We start from the raw sequence: 22326 nt of genomic DNA on the forward strand, positions 1-22326 counted from the left end.
CAGAGAGACAAAAAATAATAATAGAAAAATAATAACACAAAGAATAAATACACAATGAGTAACGATAACTTGGCTATATACACGGGGTACCAGTACCGAGCTGATATGCAGGGGTACAAGGTAATTGATGTACATATATGTATGTACACATAGGCAGAGATAAAGTGACTATGTAAGAAGATAGATAATAAACAGTAGCAGTTGCGATGAGTCAAGAGTTAGTGCAAAAGGGGTCAATGCAGATAGTCCGGGTAGCTGATGGTTAACAATTTAACAAACTATTTACAGTCTTAAGGCTTGGGGTTAGAAGCTGTTCAGGGTCCTGCTGGTTCCAGACTTGTTGCATCGGTACCGCTTGCCGTGCGGTAGCAGAGAGAACAGTGTATGACTTGGGTGGCTGGAGTCTTTACAATTTTTAGGGTCTTCCTCTGATAGCGCCTGATATAGAGGTCCTGGATGGCAGGGGGCTCCATGCCAGTGATGTATTGGGCCATACGCACTACCCTTTGTAGCGCCCTGCGATCGGATACCAAGCAGTTGCCATACCAAGCGGTGATGAAGCTGGTCAAGATGCTCTCAGTGGTGCAACTGTATAACTTTTTGGGTATCTGAGGGTCCATTGCAAATCTTTTCAGTCTTCTGAGGGGAAAGAGGTGTTGGTGTGTGTGGGCAATGATAATTCCTTAGTGACATGGACACCGAACTTGAAGCTCTCGACCAGCTCCACTACAGCCCCATCAATGTGGATGAGTGCGTCCTCGGCCCTCCTTTTGTCTTGCTGAAGTTGAGGGAGTGGTTTTTGTCCTGGCATGACACTTACAGGTCACTGACCCCCTTCATATAGGCTGTTTCGTCGTGGTCGGTGATCAGGCCAACCGCCGTCGTGTCGTCAGCAAACTTAATTATGGTGTTGGAGTCATGTGTGGCCATCGTGGGTGAATAGGGAGTACAGGAGGGGTCTAAGCATGCACCCCGAGGGGCCCATGTTGAGGGTCTGTGTGGCGGATGTGTTGTTGCCTACCCTCACCACCTGGGGGCGTCCTGTCCGGAAGTCCGGGATCCAAGTTGCAGAGGGAGGTGTTCAGTCCCAAGGTACTGAGCTCAGTGATGAGCTTGGAGGGCACTATAGTGTTAAATGCCGAGCTATTGTCAATGAACAGCATTCTTACACAGGTGTTCCTCTAGTCCAGGTAGGAGAGGGAAATAGAGATTGCATCATCTGTGGATCTGTTGGGGCGGTATGCCAACGGGAGCTGGTCCAGGGTGTCTGGGCTGATGGTGTCGATGTGAGCCATGACCAGCCTTTCAAAGCATTGCATGACTAAAGATGTGAGTGCTACTGGGCGATAGTTATTTAGACAGGTTACCTTGGTCTTCGTGGGAATAGAGACTGTGGTGGTCTGCTTGAAGCATGTAGGTATTACAGACCCTTGTGCACCCAGGGGATTATGGTGGAGATAATAGTTACAGTAAACAGTTAGGTTCACCATGGATGGGACCACTGTTAACACTGTTTGCAGTTTTGTAAGGAACAGTTCAGGGGTAGTATGAAGTTCTGTACAGTATAGTATTGTAATCGTGATCTTAAAATATCATAAATAAAAGTTTGCCTATGAAAAGAAAGCTGGTTTGCGATCCAGCTGTGTTGACCCTAGACCCCACCTCCTGATGCTTCATCGGCAGCAAAGTCCTCGTCATCGTCCAGGAAGCGCTGAGATCTTTGGACAACAGTCCTCGATGAATCCAGGTCCTCGGGCAGCGGCACTTCTCCCCACACCTTGGAGCTCTGAGCCACCTGCAGACAGAAAACACACAACACTACTTAAGAGATTTAGTCTCATGTCTCCAGATAGGGTGCCATTTGGGACGCAGCCCTGGTTGCCTATTTGGGGCACTATAACTCATAGGACTATGGTCAAAAGTAGCACTAGGGTGCTATTTGGGATGCAAGCCCAGGTTAGTTAGGTTACACCCAGCAGGACCATTATACAGGGCCTTGGAGTGGAAGGAAAAACAAAACCTGAGATGGTGTGAGGCTGGGAGCTTCACACAGGCTGGGAGCTTTAACATTCATTATCTAGGTCAGGGATGGGTAACTGGCAGTCCTGTAGACCCATGGCTCAACCCTTCCCCAAAAAATAACTGGTTTGGTTGTGCATCAGCTCTTGTTAGCCCATGTCAGCAATTTGTTTTTTGTTGTTTTTTAGATTGGTAAGTTAGTCTAGCCAGCTGTCTAAACTTGTACTAATCATGGTCGACAGGGGGGCACCCACAGGGGGGCACCCACAGGGGGGCACCCATTGTCACGCTCAGATATATTAAAAACTGATGAGCAAAAAAGACCGTTTAACACAATACAAATACAGAGCAATTTCTGCCCAAAAATGTAGCTAATTATATTCATTTAAAAATTGGCATCCTAAAGACTGCAATAAATAAAATCTAGCTAAATTAAAATCTCCATTAACATTCTACTTTTTAAAAAGTAGAATTAACTATTGTGGCCTTCCATGGCTTTCCTGTTTCACTGGAATATAAAAATGAGGAAACAAGCATATACAATCCCTTTCATCCATCACCATGGGGAAAGGCAAAAGACTCAAATGAAAGACAAATGATGGTTTACTTTCATAAACCAGGCAATTGGTACAACAAAAATATCACCACTATTAACATGTTTAAAACCACTGGAATAGTGGTAAACATGACTGGCAAAGGACGCAAGTGTATTTTGTCCTCAATGCAAAGTGAGTCCAAGGGCCACAGTTGGCAGAACTTCGTCACATCTTGGAGGTCACAGTCTCCATATCTACAATTAAAATGCCACCTCCATGCCAATAGGCTATTTGGAAGGGCTGCCATAAAAAAAAGCCTTTGAGAGCAAACAAATGGAAACGCCTGGAGTTTGCGAAACTGTATTGGCACTTTGATTGGAACCGAGTGCTATGGTCAGATGAGACTAAAATAGAGCTATTTGGCCACACACACACCAGTGGTGGGTTCAGCATTGAAAGGATGATACAAATGCAGAAAATAACCTCATTCCTACTGTAAAATATAGTGGTGGATCTTTGATGTTATCAGGCGGTTTTGCTTCCCACTGGTCATATTGGGGCCCTTGTTAAAGTAAATAAATAAACAATATTACTTCAACCGGGCGGTAGCCTTTTCAATAGGAGAGAGAGAGAAAAGGTCTGCTCCAAGCTGCCCAAGCATGCGGCAGGGTACCCTAGTGGTTAGAGCATTGGACTAGTAACCAGAAGGTTCCAAGTTCAAACCCCCGAGCTGACAATGTACAAATCTGTCGTTCTGCCCCTGAACAGGCAGTTAACCCACTGTTCCTAGGCTGTCATTGAAAATAAGAATTTGTTCTTAACAGACTTGCCTAGTTAAATAAAATAAAATTAAATGCAAAACTCTGGGGACACACAGCTATCCATTGACACAATGTGATCATTTTTGCTCATTTTTCAGAATAAAAGCCTGAAACTATGTCTAAAGACTGTTCACACCATGTGGAAGCCATAGGGAAAGGAATCTGGTTGATATCCCTTTAAATGGAGGGAAAGCAATGGAACAGAGAGGTTTAAAAAAAAACAGCACTTCCTGATTGGATTTTCCTCAGGGTTTTCTCCTGCAATATAAGTTCTGTTATACTCACAGACAATATTTTGATAGTTTTGGAAACTTTAGAGTGTTTTCTATCCTAGTCTGCTAATTATATGCATATTCTAGCTTCTGGGCCTGAGAAATAGGCAGTTTCATTTGGGTACATTATTCATCCAAACACTGCCACCTAGTCTCAAGAGGTTAAGGTCAATGGTAGAATGAACTCTACCAAGTCCCAGGACATTTTTTGGCAAAAAACTGGTTGCCTCTGCTAAGAGGCTGAAACTTGCCCACAAGTGGATCTTCCAGCAAGACAATGACCCCAAGCACACAGAAATGGTTAAGTGACCTCAAAAAACAACATTTTGCAATTGCCATCGGTCTCCAGACTTGAACCCTGTTGATTTTAATTGACGAGGGCTGTCCATAAGCAGACTGAATGACATCAAGGATCTGGATAGATTCTGTATGGAGGAATGGTCTAATGATCCCTCCAAAAGGTGTTGTCCAATCTCATGAAACATTGTAGAAAAGGCCTGAGTGCCATTATCCTCACACGGGGAGGGTGCACAAAGTATATTCATTATTTTTATATTTTGACACCTATCTTTTTTTTATTACTCTGTAGGCAGAGGTGTGCCACGTGCACTGTAGTGCAAAACAAAGAGTCAGACAAGGAAATGCAGTTCTCAAATGGAGATTTATTAACTCAAAAGCCTTAACATGTAGCTTTGGGAATCTTCATGTCCCAAAATAAAGTTCTCACTCAAACATGGCAAATGCTACAAAACAAACACTGGCCATTTAATTCAATAACTAAAGTAAACTTAAATACTGGGGAAGACCGTCTTTTACCCCAGGGTAGAGAGTGATTCAAACCATAATCATATTGGGGTTCAATTCTTCTGGCTGGTCCAACAATTGCGGCACAGCTTCAGTGTATCCTCCTCGCACCTGTCTACCATGTGAATGCCCCTGCATGGCCTCTGTGCTACTGCAGCCCTAATTGCAGCAAGGTGTGCAGCTGCAGTTTATTAAGCCTCTGGGGATAGCTGTCACACCTTGTAACGAGTCATTTGGCCACCAGGTGGGGCCAAAAGTGGGCCTTTCCCACCCTTACACCCCTCGAGTGCTCACAATTGGTTAAGCAAAATCTTATTCTCTGAACAATTTTATTAGTATGAAATAATATAATTCTCAAATTTTTGAGCATAACATTTTGCTCATGTGTATTATTTATTTTATACAGTATTTTTTATACTCAATAAGTTTGCCAATCATTTTGGAGGTGACTGTGTCTTGAAACCAGTGGCAAGTTGAGGTTGATATCAGAATAGTTAGATGACACAAATCAGTCCTGTGTGGCTCAGTCGGTAGAGCATGGCGCTTGCAACGCCAAGCGTCGTGGGTTTGATTCCCGCTGGGGCCACCCATATGTAAAAGTAGTGGCCCCAGCCGACTTGTAAGTTGCTTTGGACAAAAGCGTCTGCTAAATGGGATATATTTTTATATTTTAAATATGTTTTAAACTCCATCCACCCAGGACAGGCAGGCAGGAGAGCTTTATAGTGGGCCCTCAACAGAGGATCAGAAAGCACTTTGTCATGGAAAGATTGTCACCTCTTGGGCTAGTAAAAACATCCTCACAGTGGAGTAGAAATCACTGAAAGGGGGGTGATCAGAAGGTGTTCCTTGATTTAGTCAAGGTGTGAAGATATTGTTAAATGCAATTGGAGAAGAGGGCAAAGGTATAAGAATTTGATAATAGTTCAATAGTGGGGGAGGGAAAGGGGGAAAGTTGTACAACTGAATGCTTTCAACTGAAATGGGTCTTCCACATTGAACCCAACCCCTCTGAACCAAAGAGGTTCATGGACTGCCTTAAATCAACAGCCACGTCTTCAGCCCCCATAGAACAGTGGGTTAACTGCCTTGCTCAAGGGCAGAACGGCAGATTTTTACCTCGTCAGCTCAGGGATTTGATCCAGCAAACTTTCACTTAGTGGCCCAACGCTCTAACCATTAGGCTACCTGCCGCCCCGAGTCTATCTCTGTGGAAGGACATTACTGACCCAAAGAACCCATACAAATCTAACTGATACCTGATCATCTTGATAATGTCTTGATGATACTGCCCAAGGTCTCCAGACGACTCGCTCAGTTCCAAAACATGAGCTTAAAAAAAACAGAGCCCTAATCTCTCTCCCTGGGTCAGTACCATCCCCACCAGTCCAAAACCTGAGCTATAGGTTTGACTACTTCCCTGGCAGCATGCCACCCTTGGCATTACCAGTCAGCATGGCATGCCAGTTCCCATTCTCATCCGCCCTCATCATGGCAGAGTTTCCCGTTTAAATGACTCTGGCTAATAAATAACTTTATCTCTCCCCCAAATCCTCTCTCCCCTGACTGAACACCCTACAACAACAATCCCGGGCCTTTTTCAAAAGGAAACCGCTGACTGCACCAATTCTTTTCACTGGAGCCAACCAGCCAACCGTTGGTGTGATCATCTCCTGCTTCCCGGTCCCACTCCCTTGGGATGGATGGGGTCCGATGGGCTTCTCTCTCTCTCTGTCTCTCTCTCTCTCTCTCTCACTATATCTCGCTCTTTCACTCTCTCCCTCTCTCACTTATTCTCTCTTTCTGGATGGGCGATACATTGCCATTTTTGGGGCAAACTTCATCAACTGATATGTTCCTCATGAAACAATGCTGTGTCAGTTATCACATTTTCACTGACAGTCAAACATAGGGCTGTGAAGGTCATGGGATTTTGGATGACGGTTATTTGTTTTCTGACTGCATGTGCTGCTGTTGTAGGAAGGGGTTGGGGGGGTGGGGGTTACCGAGGCAACCAACGATTATTTGCTACAACACCTTGCTGAAACAAGGAGCAACAAAGTTTCATCAAGTTGTAAAGAGTCCATGTTACCGTGGAAACAGACTCAAACACATGCTTCATCTTTATGAATGCCCAGTAGTCCCGTCTTCAGTCAGCTGTTCATTCCACAAAGAATTCTAAAACGTCCTAGTTTTGCCTCCTCTCGTCTCTCCTTATATCGGATGTTAGATGTAAACTAAGCATACTTTTACTTTACTGCTTTTGGGTCAAGTTTGCTGACTTGAATATGAAGTTGATAAATAAATATACATTACCAGTCAAAAGTTTGGACACAACGACTCATTCAAGGGTTAATCTTTATTTTTTACTATGTTCTACATTGTAGAATAATAGTGAAGACACCAAAACTATGAAATACCACATGGAATCATGTAATCAAAATATATTTTATATTTGAGATTCTTCAAAGTAGCCACCCTTTGCCTTGATGACAGCTTTGCACTCTCTTGTCATTCTCTCAACCAGCTTCATGAGGTAGTCACCTGGAATGTATTTCAATTAACAGGTGTGCCTTGTTAATTTGTGGAATTTCTTTCCTTTTTAATGCATTTGAGCCAATCAGTTGTGTGTGACAAGGTAGGGGTGGTATACAGAAGATAGCCCTATTTGGTAAAAGACCAAGTCCATATTGTGGCAAGAACAGCTCAAATAAGCAAAAGAGAAACAACAGTCCATCATTACGTTAAGACATGAAGGTTAGTCAACACGGAAAATTTCAAGAACATTGAAAGTTTCTTCAAGTGCAGTCGCAAAAACCATCAAGCGCTATGATGAAACTGGCTCTCATGAGGACCGCCACAGGAAAGGAAGACCCAGCGTCTTGCGTGAATCAGGCCTTCATGGTCGAATTGCTGCAAGTAACCACTACTAAAGGACACCGATAATAAGAAGAGACTTGCTTAGGCCAAGAAACACGAGCAATGGGCATTATACCGGTGGAAATCTGTCCTTTGGTCTGATGAGTAAAAGGTTTCCAATCGCTGTGTCTTTGTGAGACACAGAGTAGCATTATATGCGCATTTGTGGTTCCCACCGTGAGGCATGGAGGCATTCAACAGGACAATGACCCAAATCACACCTCCAGGCTGTGTAAGGGCTATTTGAACAAGAAGGAGAGTGATGGTGCTGCATCAAATGACCTGGCCTCTACAATCACTCAACCTAATTGAGATGGTTTGGGATGAGTTGGACTGCAGAGTGAAGGAAAAGCAGGCAACAAGTGCTCAGCATCTTTGGGAACTCCTTCAAGACCGTTGGAAAAGCATTCCTCATGAAGCTGGTTGAGAGAATGCCAAGAGTGTGCAAAGCTTCTTTGGCTACTACATAATTCCATATGTGTTATATCATAGTTTTAATGTCTTCACTATTATTCTACAATGTAGAAAATAGTAAAAAATAAAGAAAAACTCTTGAATGAGTAGGTGTGTCCAAACTTTTGACTGGTACTGTATATACAGTATAAAACATGTATTTTATTATAATTGTATCATCATATTCAATGCATTATTTGTTTATTGATTATGTATCTATTTATTAAGCAGGTTATTTGATTTGATTTTCATCCATAATCATCGGTTACACCATTACCGTGCCAGCCCTCGCCAAATGTTTTAGATTTTTCCAGAACAGGAAAAAGATCAAAACTAGTGTGACCTTTGTGTCCCTCTTAAGAGTTGGGACAAGTCCACTGTCTTGTGGTTATCATTCCCTACAGATAATTTGAGACCCTGCGACCTGCTCTGCAATTTTTCTGCACCCAACCCAACCTTGTCAATGTAAAGGAGCTACACACCCAGGCAAAGTGGTGAGGGGGAGGGGGGGAAAAACACATTCCACCCATTGTTGGAATCCCAATGTTTACTTTTGAATTAGGCTTTTCACAATGACAAACGTTTGCCTTGCTAGAATGTAAAAGGAGGTACAGACAAAAAGGGACAGGCACACATTCTGTGGGGTATCAAAGGACAGGTGAGTCCACATGGTGAAGCCTCGAGACAAGATATCCCCTCTAAGTTTGCCCAGCTGCTGTTTACAGTGCAAGAGGAGATGAATACCAACATTTTGTCTCCGTGAACAATCAATGACCAGCAGCAGGGGCAGAATGATCAGGAGGAACAGGGGGAGTTGGGACAACGCCTCCAAGATCCCATCGTAGCGTAGAGCACCATCAGCTATCCTGCATGTCTTGAGAGTCAAACATCTGCTGTCATCATAGCGAGACACAGAGCCAGACAGATGTGTGCCCATAAGATGGTGTAAATAACCTTGTTTTTACACACACACACACACACACACACACACACACACACACACACACACACACACACACACACACACACACACACACACACACACACACACACACACACACACACACACACACACACACCAGTCCAGCATTCCCATCCCCACCATGACCCTGTAACAGCCAACAGCCAATGTCTGTCAAGAGAGAACAGCGTGAGAAGAATGTTCCAGGAGATCAACTTCACCACCTAAACCAGACATCTTCCAGATACAGATACAGCAAGGTCTAACTTGTCACTGAAACTAGCTACTGGTTTACTTCATTAAAAATGTCTTACAATATAATTTTCCGGCATTACACATCTTGTAAAAAAGTTCCTCTTTGGGCCAGTATTTCCTAATTGTGCTAAAAGGTTGCATTTCTAGCCTCTTCTGAGAATGCCGATCAAAGCAAGAGCTCAGACTCCATATCTCTGTAGAGTCCAGATGGTGGTGGGTGTATGATAGCAGCAACACAGGGAACAACACAACATTCAGAAAACCCCTTCATGTTATTTCCTTCACGGCTACGTCCTAACAATATCTCCTCAGACATGAGGAGGGAGGAGAGACGACGCTACCTGGGCTTTAAACAGGAACACAACTCTAAACAGTTCAGCTAGCAGCATTAAGTGGACGAAGGCATGACACGGGTAGGCTCTTCCCTGCCTGCCTGCACACACACTATAAAGCTTTCTGGCTGCTGCCCTGTGTAGAGTCCCACCGAGCACAGCACTTCATGGCACCAGGGACAAATGCTTTATCTCTCTGACCCCAGCTTTGGGACTATATGTAGAGTAGAGACACACACACACACACACACACACACACACACATGCTCAAACGTACGCACACAGGCACATGGACAAGCAAACAGACAGACACAGACACGCTGAGGACACGCTTTTTGTCCTGTCTATCATCCTCTTAGAAATGGCCTGACATTTTTTTAACGTTTGGACGAGTGATGACAGGCTTTAGGGAAAGAGGGAGAAAGTCAGTCCCTGGGAAACACTGTTATTCACACCTATTACACTGACTTAGAAACACTGTTATTCACACCTATTACACTGACCGAGAAACACTGCTATTCCACACCTCTTACACTGACTTAGAAACACTGTTATTCCACACCTATTACACTGACTGAGAAACACTGTTATTCCACACCTATTACACTGACTGAGAAACACTGTTATTCCACACCTATTACACTGACTGAGAAACACTGTTATTCCACACCTATTACACTGACTGAGAAACACTGTTATTCCACACCTATTACACTGACTGAGAAACACTGTTATTCCACACCTATTACACTGACTGAGAAACACTGTTATTCCACACCTATTACACTGACTGAGAAACACTGTTATTCCACACCTATTACACTGACTGAGAAACACTGTTATTCCACACCTATTACACTGACTGAGAAACACTGCTATTCCACACCTATTACACTGACCGAGAAACACTGCTATTCCACACCTATTACACTGACCGAGAAACACTGTTATTCCACACCTATTACACTGACTGAGAAACACTGTTATTCCACACCTATTACACTGACTGAGAAACACTGTTATTCCACACCTATTACACTGACTAAGAAACACTGTTATTCTACACATATTACACTGACTGAAAAACACTGTTATTCCACACCTATTACACTGACTGAGAAACACTGTTATTCCACACCTATTACACTGACTGAGAAACACTGTTATTCCACACCTATTACACTGACTGAGAAACACTGTTATTCCACACCTATTACACTGACTTAGAAACACTGTTATTCCACACCTATTACACTGACTGAGGCAAACAGGAGCAGCACAGGAGACAGACAGAGAGAGAGAGAGAGATGTCCACTGGTGATGTTTGACAATTATATAAAAATAAGATATAAAAATAAATAAATAGAGTCGCACACTCTCTGTATATTTACAGTTGAAGTCAGGAGTTTACAAAAACAAGTTTAATGACTCCAACCTAAGTGTATCAACCACTCCACACATTTCTTGTTAACAAACTATAGTTTTGGCAAGTCTGTTAGGACATCTACTTTGCATGACACAAGTCATTTTTCCAACAATTGTTTACAAATAGATGATTTCAATTAATCACAATTCCAGTGGGTCTGAAGTTTACATACACTAAGTTGACTGTGCCTTTAAACAGTTTGGAAAATTCCAGAAAAATATGCCATGGCTTTAGAAGCTTCTGATAGGCTAATTGACATCATTTGAGTCAATTGGAGGTTTACCTGTGGATGTATTTCAAGGCCTACCTTCAAACTCAGTGCACCTTTGCTTGATATCATGGGAAAATCAAACGAAATCAGCCGAGACCTTAGAAAACCTTTGTAGACCTCCACAAGTGTGGTTCATCCTTAGGAGCAATTTCCAAACGCCTGAAGGTACCACGTTCATCTGTACAAACAATAGTACGCAAGTATAAACACCATGGGACCACGCAGCTGTCATACCACTCAGGAAGGAGACGCGTTCTCTCCTAGAGATTAATGTACTTACGTGAGAAAAGTGCAAATCAATCCCAGAACAACAGCAAAGGACCTTGTGAAGATGCTGGAGGAAACAGGTACAAAAGTATCTATATCCACAGTAAAACAAGTCCTATATTGACATAACCTGAAAGGCCGCTCAGCAAGGAAGAAGCCACTGCTCCAAAACCGCCATAAAAAAGCCAGACTACAGTTTGCAACTGCACATGGGGACAAAGATCATACTTTTTGGAGAAATGTCTTCTGGTCTGATGAAACAAAAATATAACTGTTTGGCCATAATGACCATTGTTATGTTTGGAGGAAAAGGGGGAGGCTTGTAAGCTGAAGAACACCATCCCAATCGTGATGCACGGGAGTGGCAGCTTCAAGTTGTGGGGGTGCTTTTGGTGCAGGAGGGACTGGTGCACTTCACAAAATAGATGTCATCATGCGGAAGGGAATTTATGTGGATATATTGAAGCAACATCTAAAGACATCAGTTAGGAAGTTAAAGCTTAGTTACAAATGGATCTTCCAAATGGACAATGACCCCAAGCATACTTCCAAAGTTGTGGCAAAATGGCATAAGGACAACAAAGTCAAGGTATTGGAGTGGCCATCACAAAGCCCTGACCTCAAACCTATAGAAAATATGTGAGCAGAACTGAAAAAGCGTGTGCAAGCAAGGAGGCCTACAAAACTGATTCAGTTACACCAGCTCTGTCAGGAGGAATGGGCCAAAATTCACCCAATGTCACGACTTCTGCCGAAGTCGAAGCCTCTCCTTGTTCGGGTGGTGCTCGGCGGTCGACGTCCCCGGTCTTCTAGCCATCATTGATCCATTTATCATTTTCTTTTGGTTTTGTCTTGTCTTCCCACACACCTGGTTTCAATCCCATTCATTACCCGATGTGTATTTAACCTTCTGTTTCCCCTCAAGTCTTTGTCAGAGATTGTTTGTTATTTCAGTGTTGTTTTGTATTGGTGAGCGACGGGTCCTCGCACCCACTATGTTTATTTGTTACATTTAGTGTTTGGAGTATGTTTCGTTTATTGTTATTAAATAATTCCATTACACTCAGTTGGATTCTCTTGCGCCTGACTTCCCTGCTACCTATACACACGACTCTGACACCCAACTTATTGTGGGAAGCTTGTGGAAGGCTACCCGAAACGCTTGACTCAAGTTAAACAATTTAAAGGCAATGCTACCAAATAGTAATTGAGTGTATGTAAACTTTTGGGGATGTGATGAAAGAAATAAAAACTTAAATAAATCATTCTTTCTACTATTATTCTGACATTTCACATTCTTAAAATAAAGTGGTGATCCTAACTGACCTAAAACAGGGCATTTTTACTAGGATTAAATGTCAGGAATTGTGAAAAACTGAGTTTCAATGTGTTTGGCTAAGGTGTATGTAAACTTCTGACTTCAACTGTATAAACTGCCAGTGATTTATTGGGTAAAACACCAAATGGGAAGAAGGCACAGTGATACTGAAACATTGGTGTTTTACCCAATAAATTACTGGAAGCTTAAATAGAGTGTGCGACTCTCTTTGTTTTGTTAGCGTCCAGTTTATTCTCCGCTAGTCAGAGCTTTAGCTCCAGCTTTTTATTGACAATGGGAGTATGACAACATGATGACTCTGTGCCTGAGTGTGTGTGTCTGTGTAAATGCAAGTGAATTTCCTGTGTACGCTTAGCCCCTTGAACAAAGTGGTGGGGGGATTGACAAACTGCCACTTGTACCACTAAACCTCAGGCTGAGACCCTCTTGGATAAAGAGGACGGTGAGAGAAGCCCCTCTGCTCTCTACAGAGCTCTACACAGAGTCCAATACAAAGTGATGCTGGGACAGGAAGGAAGCATACGAGCCTCTTTCAACAGACAACAACTCTCTGACAACTAGCTACAGTGTTATCTATTTTCAATGTTCCATACAGACATTGACACATGCAGGGTTACAATATTTCGAAATGGAAAGACGGATAGGGAGAGAGAAAATGTAAATGTATAATGTGTAAATGAGTGTGACCGCATGGTGAGCTGTCACCGGTGGGATGTTTTAGCGTATGGGCAGTGTGTGTGTGTTTGTGAGATAAAATGAACAAAAATATTAGAAATATTACATTCTGACTGCAATACTCAGAATGACTGCAATCTTCCCCCAGGCCATTCATTCTCTCCTACATACAGGATGCCATGCATGCTAACAGCCCCCCCCCCCCCCCCACACACACACACATTTTATAAGAAATGTCATGCAATTGTACTAATTCATGTAAATGTTAACTTAGTGAAAGTGACTAACAAAATTATATCTTAACAAGAGAAAACTGCTGACGCACAGCCGAATGTTGAAATTGCACCTTATGTATTCTACTATTCTCATTAAGTTGACTCCTCCCCTCCTTCTGCCTGGAGCCGGCCCTGCATGCTACGATAAGTCACCACTCCCACAGGCATTCCAGTGTGTACCAGGCCCGGTATTTCTCTCTAGACACCCTTGACTAACGTCTTGGAAGGGTCCAGAGTCAGGCTCAGATTAGCTGCTCGTCATGTTGGAGACAGCCTATAATCTTCTAGTAGTGTGAGGAGGAGCTTTGTAGCCTATGTAGAGCTGGACAAAAATCCATATTTTGCGAGAAATTGCCTGAATTGATAACAATCATGCGCACCACAGTTTTTTTTAATGACCCTTTAAACTACTACTAGTAGTTTGATGTTGTAGCCATCAATTGTCCCATTAACAATCACCCATATTGCAAACCTATTTAATTTCCAACTTCACATTTCTGTGGTATAGGCTACTGAGCGTAATGAACTATATCAGCAATGTGCCTGCGATCAAGTGATTGGTATGGTTGGAGTCGGCAATTTCTGGTTTATCGACCCAAACTCAAAGCCAACGTACAGCTCCTAGTTTGAAGTCCACCATGTGTTTCACATCACACATCTACTGAACAAGTCATTGCGGGTAGCACCTGCTGCCTCTTACCTTCAATGTATAATCTTGTATTTTTCATATTTGCTGCATATATTGACTGTATGCCTGAATAACATGAAATAGGCTGATAAAATGGGAAGTGTTGCAAAAAATGATCAAGGAAAACAAAACAAGAACACAGTTGTCGTTGAAATGGTAACTATTGAGAGTATGAGTCATTTAGCATTCACGCTCGGTGTGTGCAACCCTTTATTGTTCTTTCACCGCGGCTGATTTCAGATAAAACAAGGGGAAACTATGGCCCTATATTGGGTTTCCCTGTCGTTTTTCCACACAAGGCCCTGGGAGGAACACTGTTAAAAACGACTTCTGCCTCAGCCTGCCAAGCAGAGACTTGAGCCTTGCAAGGGCAGCGCTCCTCTCCACAGTGTGTCACTCACACACACACACACACACACACACACACACACACACACACACACACACACACACACACACACACACACACACACACCTCTTTATTTACACCAGAGCTATTGTTCAGGAAGGCATGTCAAAAGAAGCGGCTGGCTTGTATGGACTTGCAAGGTGAGACTGCTGGAGCAGCAGAGCTAGGCAAGTGAGGAGAGAAAGGAGATGTCCAAACCACAATTAGAGGGAGGGTGTGATTAGAAATGAAGAAATGTTTGGCTGCTCCGTGTCTTGCTGGGCTGGGGAGATGCTTTTCTCTTTTTCCCCAGGGACAAAAGGAACAGTGGAGTAAGCCAAAGGAGGGGAAAGGATAACACACATGTACACACATGTACAAAGAGACAGACAATTTCAAACAAAAACATTTTGTAGATGAAACATATATACAGAGAGCCTAGTATGGAATACTTTTGAAAACAGAGAAACTATCTGGGAAGTGAGGCTTTGTGAAATTAAAGATGCTGGACTGGCAGGCAGGCTTTTGCAATTATTCCTGTGACAAATGTAGCCTAAAATACGTATTGGTTAACTGGCAACACTACAATTTGAAGCACATCTCACCTTCCTTTACTGTATATGAAAACACTAACAGCCATGCTGCAATATCGTAATTGATTGTGTTTTTGGAGGCAAAGGACCTACTCTGTTACAAGTGGCTGGCGACACAGAGACCAGAGGTGGGGCTGTGAAACCAGAGAACCCTGTCAGACACCACCCTAAATAAAACATCTAAAACCAGGAGAACCATTTTCAACCTTGATGATAGCAGAATCATTGAACACCGAGTACATATTATTAACATATTATGTATAGTGAAAAAGGCATTGGAAAGACCCAAGCTGATATGTATTATTTTCCTCCCATGACGTTCCTTGTCTATGAGGAGATGAGTTGGCCTATGGAAGAGGTTTGTAACAGGCATTAGGCAATGGAGGATCCTGGAACTATACTGAACAAAAGTATAACAACAAGCAATAATTTCAGCGATTTTACTGAGATACAGTTCATATAAGGAAACCAGTCAATTTAAATAAATTCATTAGGCCCTAATCTTCGGATTTCACATGACTGGGCAGGGGTGCAGCCATGGGTGGGCCTGGGAGGGCATAGGCCCACCCACTGGGGAGCCAGGCCCAGCCAATCAGAATGAGTTTTTCCTCACAAAAGGGCTTTATTACAGACAGAAATACTCCTCAGTTTCATCAGCTGTCCGGGTGGCTGGTCTCAGGTCATCCCGCAGGTGAAGAAGACGGATGTGGAGGTCCTGGGCTTATGTGGTTAGACGTAGTCTGTGGTTGTGAGGCTGGTTGGATGTACTGCCAAATTCTCTAAAACGACATTAGAGGCGGTTTATGGTAGAGAAATTAACATTAAATTCTCTGGCAACAGCTCTGGTGGACATTCCTGCAGTCAGCATGCCAATTAAACGCCCCCTCAACACTTGAGACATCTGCATCATCGTGTTGTGTGAAAAACATATTTTATAGTGGACTTTTATTGTCCCCTGCACAAGATGCACCTGTGTAATGATCATACTCTTGAATCGGATTCTTGATATGTCACACCTGTCAGGTAGATGGATTATCTTGGCAAATGAGAAATGCTCACTAACAGGGAAGTAAACAAATTTGTGCACAAAATTTGAGAGAAATAAGCTTTTTGTGCATATGGAACATTTCTGAGGATTTTTTATTTCAGCTCATGAAACATAGGACCAAGACTTTACATGTTGCGTTTATATTTTTGTTCAGTATAGTTGACAGGACAGAGTTACAGTAACAGAAAATATAGGCCAGGGGTAGGCAACTAGATTCCGGAACACAATTATAATCATTGTACTGTACACTGCAAATTGACCGCAACTAAGGCCCAAGTTTCTTTTTGCTAAAGTCCTGGTGATTTTAGTATTTATACCAAAAACTAAAATCCTAAAAACTCTGGGGGGCACCAAAAAAAATCACATGCTGCCTGTTGCCGACCCCTGGTATTGGTTAATCCATGTGTCAAACAAACACAAGGCCCGTGGGCCGAAATCAGCCCATGACACATTTCTATCCGGTCCAAGCAATAATTTGGGTTGTGAATTCATTTTGGCCTGCTTCCATAAAGCCCGCCGTGAGTTGCACTACAAGTCACAGCAAGCACTGCCAACGTGCTGCACGCCAAACGGCAGTGCATTTCCACACACACACAACCCCTCGTCCCAGACCCACACACACAACCACACACGAGGCAGCCAGTGCTCTGTATCATATTATCACTAATGGCACTGACCCAATCTTCTACCAGACCAAAACCTGCAACAAAACACCATGAAAAGGAGAAACATGTAGGTCTATGACAGCAAACATTTAAGCAGGAGCCTTTGCTGGCTACTCAACTACAAGACATTTTGAGTGCAACATACAGCAATGTTGCATTCAACCGCACCAGTGATCCATGCAGTGCAAAACAAAGGTCAACATGTTTTAAGTTAAAATATCATAACAACCTAGCTATGTTTTGTTATTTTGAGTTATGAAATCATTTTTGATTAGGGTCGCAGCACATTATGCAAGTCGGCAAGCATACCAGCAAAGGCTGGACAAACATTTTTGATCTCTTCTTTTGTTTTAATATGTTAAAAAATCCAATATGAAGCATCCTACGTACATAAGTGGACATTATAAAGTGTTATGTACTTGAGTGAAGACCCAAAAGCGGTTTTAACAGAAAACAGAGTTCTTTAATGAAAAAACAGGAATGGCATAAATCCTCTTCCAACGTTGTCAATGGAACAAAAAGAACGTTAGTATAATGCAGGATGCACCTGCCAGGCAGACTCCGACAGGATAGGACAAGGTGGAAGCAAACGAGACGACAGCTTGCTTCTGGCATCAAAAACACAAACAAGAATCAGACACTGAAAGTAGCAGGAACAGAGAGAGAAATAGAGACCTAATCAGAGGGGGAAGAGAGAACAGGTGGGAAAGAGTGCATGAGCTAGTTAGGGGAGATGTAGAACAGCTGAAGAATGAGAGACAGAGAAGGTAACCTAAAAAGAGCAGCAGAGAGAGACAGAGTGAAGAGAAAGGACAGGAACAGACATAACAAGACATGACAGTACCCCCCACTCACCGAGCGCCTCCTGGCGCACTCGAGGAGGAAACCTGGCGGCAACGGAGGAAATCATCGATCAGCGAACGGTCCAGCACGTCCCGAGAGGGAACCCAACTCCTCTCCTCAGGACCGTACCCCTCCCAATCCACTAGGTACTGATGACCACGGCCCCGAGGGCGCATGTCCAAAATCTTACGAACCCTGTAGATGGGTGCGCCCTCGACAAGGATGGGGGGGGGACGAGCGGGGCGCGAAGAACGGGCTTAACACAGGAGACATGGAAGACCGGGTGAACGCGACGAAGATAGCGCGGGAGAAGAAGTCGCACTGCGACAGGATTAATGACCTGAGAAATACGGAACGGACCAATGAACCGCGGGGCCAACTTGCGAGAAGCTGTCTTAAGGGGAAGGTTCTGAGTGGAGAGCCATACTCTCTGACCGCAACAATATCTAGGACTCTTGGTCCTACGCTTATTAGCGGCCCTCACAGTCTGCGCCCTATTACGGCAAAGTGCCGACCTGACCCCCCTTCCAGGTGCGCTCGCAACGCTGGACAAAAGCCTGAGCGGAGGGGACGCAGGACTCGGCGAGCTGAGATGAGAACAGCGGAGGCTGGTACCCGAGGCTACTCTGAAAAGGAGATAGACCGGTAGCAGACGAAGGAAGCGAGTTGTGGGCGTACTCTGCCCAGGGAGCTGTTCTGACCAAGACGCAGGGTTACGAAAAGAAAGACTGCGTAAAATGCGACCAACAGTCTGATTGGCCCGTTCGGCTTGACCGTTAGACTGGGGATGAAAGCCGGACGAGAGACTGACGGAAGCCCCAATCAAACGGCAAAACTCCCTCCAAAATTGAGACGTGAACTGCGGGCCTCTGTCGGAAACGACGTCAGACGGAAGGCCATGAATTCGGAAAACATTCTCGATAATGATCTGAGCCGTCTCCTTAGCAGAAGGGAGCTTAGCGAGAGGAATGAAATGAGCCGCCTTAGAGAATCTATCGACAACCGTAAGAATAACTGTCTTCCCCGCTGATGAAGGCAGTCCGGTGATAAAATCTAAAGCGATGTGAGACCACGGTCGAGAGGGAATGGGAAGCGGTCTGAGACGGCCGGCAGGAGGAGAGTTCCCAGATTTAGTCTGCGCGCAGACCGAACAAGCGGCGACAAATCGACGCGCGTCACGTTCCCGAGTGGGCCACCAGAAACGCTGGCGAATGGAAGCGAGCGTACCCCGAACGCCGGGGTGGCCGGCTAACTTGGCAGAGTGGGCCCACTGAAGAACGGCCGGACGAGTAGGAACGGGAACGAACAGAAGGTTCCTAGGACAAGCTCGCGGCGACGGAGTGTGAGCGAGTGCTTGCTTTACCTGCCTCTCAATTCCCCAGACAGTCAACCCGACAACACGCCCCCAGGGAGAATCCCCTCGGGGTCGGTGGAGACCTCAGAAGAACTGAAGAGACGAGATAAAGCATCAGGCTTGGTGTTTTTGAGCCCGGACGATAAGAAATAACAAACTCGAAACGAGCGAAAAACAGAGCCCAACGAGCCTGACGCGCATTAAGTCGTTTGGCTGAACGGATGTACTCAAGGTTCCTATGGTCAGTCCAAACGACAAAAGGAACGGTCGCCCCCTCCAACCACTGTCGCCATTCGCCTAGGGCTAAGCGGATGGCGAGCAGTTCGCGATTACCAACATCATAGTTACGTTCTGACGGCGATAAGCGATGAGAGAAAAACGCGCAAGGATGGACCTTGCCGTCAGAGAGAGAGCGCTGAGAAAGAATGGCTCCCACGCCCACCTCTGACGCGTCAACCTCAACAACAAACTGTCTAGAGATGTCAGGTGTAACAAGAATAGGTGCGGATGTAAAACGATTCTTAAGAAGATCAAAAGCTCCCTGGGCGGAAACGGACCACTTAAAGCACGTCTTAACAGAAGTAAGGGCTGTGAGGGGAGCTGCCACCTGACCGAAATTACGGATGAAACGACGATAGAAATTAGCGAAGCCCAGAAAGCGCTGCAGCTCGACGCGTGACTTAGGAACGGGCCAATCAATGACAGCCTGGACCTTAGCGGGATCCATCTTAATGCCCTCAGCGGAAATAACGGAACCGAGAAAAGGGACAGAGGCGGCATGAAAAGTGCACTTCTCAGCCTTCACATAAAGACAGTTCTCCAAAAGGCGCTGGAGGACGCGTCGCACGTGCTGAACATGAATCGGGAGAGACGGTGAAAAAATCAGGATATCGTCCATGTAAACGAAAACAAAAATGTTCAGCATGTCTCTCAGGACGTCGTTAACTAGTGCCTGAAAGACAGCTGGAGCGTTAACGAGGCCGAAAGGAAGAACCCGGTATTCAAAGTGCCCTAACGGAGTGTTAAACGCCGTCTTCCACTCGTCCCCCTCCCTGATGCGCACGAGATGGTAGGCGTTACGAAGGTCCAATTTGGTGAAAAACCTGGCTCCCTGCAGGATCTCGAAGGCTGAAGACATAAGAGGAAGCGGATAACGATTCTTAACTGTTATGTCATTCAGCCCTCGATAATCCACGCATGGGCGCAGGGACCCGTCCTTCTTCTGAACAAAAAAAACCCCGCTCCGGCGGGAGAGGAGGAGGAGACTATGGTACCAGCGTCGAGCGAAACAGACAAATAATCCTCGAGAGCCTTACGTTCGGGAGCCGACAGAGAGTATAATCTACCCCGGGGGAGTAGTTCCCGGAAGGAGATCAATACTACAGTCATACGACCGGTGTGGAGGGAGAGAAGTGGCCTTGGAACGACTGAACACCGTGCGCAGATCGTGATACTCCTCCGGCACCCCTGTCAAATCGCCAGGCTCCTCCTGTGAAGAAGGGACAGAGGAAACAGGAGGGATAGCAGACATTAAACAGGTCACATGACAAGAAACATTCCAGGATAGGATAGTATTACTAGACCAATTAATAGAAGGGTTATGGCGCACTAGCCAGGGATGACCCAAAACAACAGGTGTAAAAGGTGAACGAAAAATTAAAAAAGAAATGGTTTCGCTATGATTACCAGAGACAGTGAGGGTTAAAGGCAGCGTCTCACGCTGAATCTTGGGGAGAGAACTACCATCTAAAGCGAACAAGGCCGTGGGCTCCCTAACTGTCTGAGAGGAATGTCATGTTCCCGAGCCCAGGTCTCGTCCATAAAACAGCCCTCCGCCCCAGAGTCTATCAAGGCACTGCAGGAAGCAGATGAACCGGGCCAGCGGAGATGGACCGGAAAGGTAGTGCGTGATCCAGAAGGAGAGGCCTGAGTAGTTGCGCTCACCAGTAGCCCTCCTCTTACTGATGAGCTCTGGCTTTTACTGGACATGAGGTGACAAAATGACCAGCGGAGCCGCAGTAGAGACAGAGGCGATTGGTGATTCTCCGTTCCTTCTCCTTGGCCGAGATGCGGATACCCCCCAGCTGCATAGGCTCAGCATCCGAGCCGGCGGAGGAGGGTGGCAGTGATGCGGCAGGTGGCAGTGATGTGGAGAGGGGAGCAACGGAGAACGCGAACTCCTTTCCACGTGCTCGGCGACGAAGATCAAACCGTCGCTCTATGCGAATAGCGAGAGCTATTAAGGAGTCCAGACTGGAAGGAACCTCCCGGGAGAGGATCTCATCCTTAACCTCGACGAGGAGACCCTCCAGAAAACGAGTGAGCAAAGCCGGCTCGTTCCAGTCACTAGAGGCAGCGAGAGTGCGAAACTCAATAGAATAATCCGTTATGGATCGATTCCCTGACATAGGGAAGACAGGGCCCTGGAAGCCTCCTCCCCAAAAACAGAACGGTCAAAAACCCGTATCATCTCCTCCTTAAAGTCCTGATACTGGTTAATACACTCAGCCCTCGCCTCCCAGATTGCCGTGCCCCACTCACGCGCCCGTCCGGTAAGGAGAGAAATGACGTAGGCGATGCGGGCTGCGCTCCTGGGTAAGTGTTGGGCTGGAGAGAGAACACCACGTCACACTGAGTGAGGAATGAGCGGCACTCAGTGGGCTCCCCAGAGTAACACGGCGGGTTGTTGATCCTGGGCTCCGGAGACTCGGAAACCCTGGAAGTGGGCGGTGGATCGAGGTGGAGTTGGTGAACCCGTCTTGTGAGGTCGGAGACTTGGACGGCCAGGGTCTCAACGGCATGTCGAGCAGCAGACAATTCCTCCTCGTGTCTGCCTAGCATCGCTCCCTGGATCTCGACGGCGGAGTGAAAAGGGTCCGGAGCCGCTGGGTCCATTCCTGGTCTGATTCTTCTGTTATGTACTTGAGTGAAGACCCAAAAGCGGTTTTAACAGAAAACAGAGTTCTTTAATGAAAAAACAGGAATGGCATAAATCCTCTTCCAACGTTGTCAATGGAACAAAAAGAACGTTAGTATAATGCAGGATGCACCTGCCAGGCAGACTCCGACAGGATAGGACAAGGTGGAAGCAAACGAGACGACAGCTTGCTTCTGGCATCAAA

The 22326-nt window shown here is 45.1% G+C and overlaps 1 protein-coding gene across 4 annotated transcripts in view; it reads right to left on the minus strand.

The window, feature by feature from the left end:
• hspg2 (heparan sulfate proteoglycan 2) overlaps positions 1 to 22326 on the minus strand; it is a 168127-nt gene that overhangs the window by 111437 nt on the left and 34364 nt on the right. For all 4 annotated transcript variants that reach the window (XM_064957386.1, XM_064957387.1, XM_064957385.1 and 1 more), the window contains exon 2: positions 1663 to 1795. In XM_064957386.1, the coding sequence (XP_064813458.1) occupies positions 1663 to 1795 (133 nt within the window). The remainder of the gene's footprint in view (positions 1 to 1662; positions 1796 to 22326) is intronic.

This window comes from Oncorhynchus masou, chromosome 33, assembly GCF_036934945.1.
Source record: "Oncorhynchus masou masou isolate Uvic2021 chromosome 33, UVic_Omas_1.1, whole genome shotgun sequence".
NCBI classification, from domain to species: domain Eukaryota; kingdom Metazoa; phylum Chordata; class Actinopteri; order Salmoniformes; family Salmonidae; genus Oncorhynchus; species Oncorhynchus masou.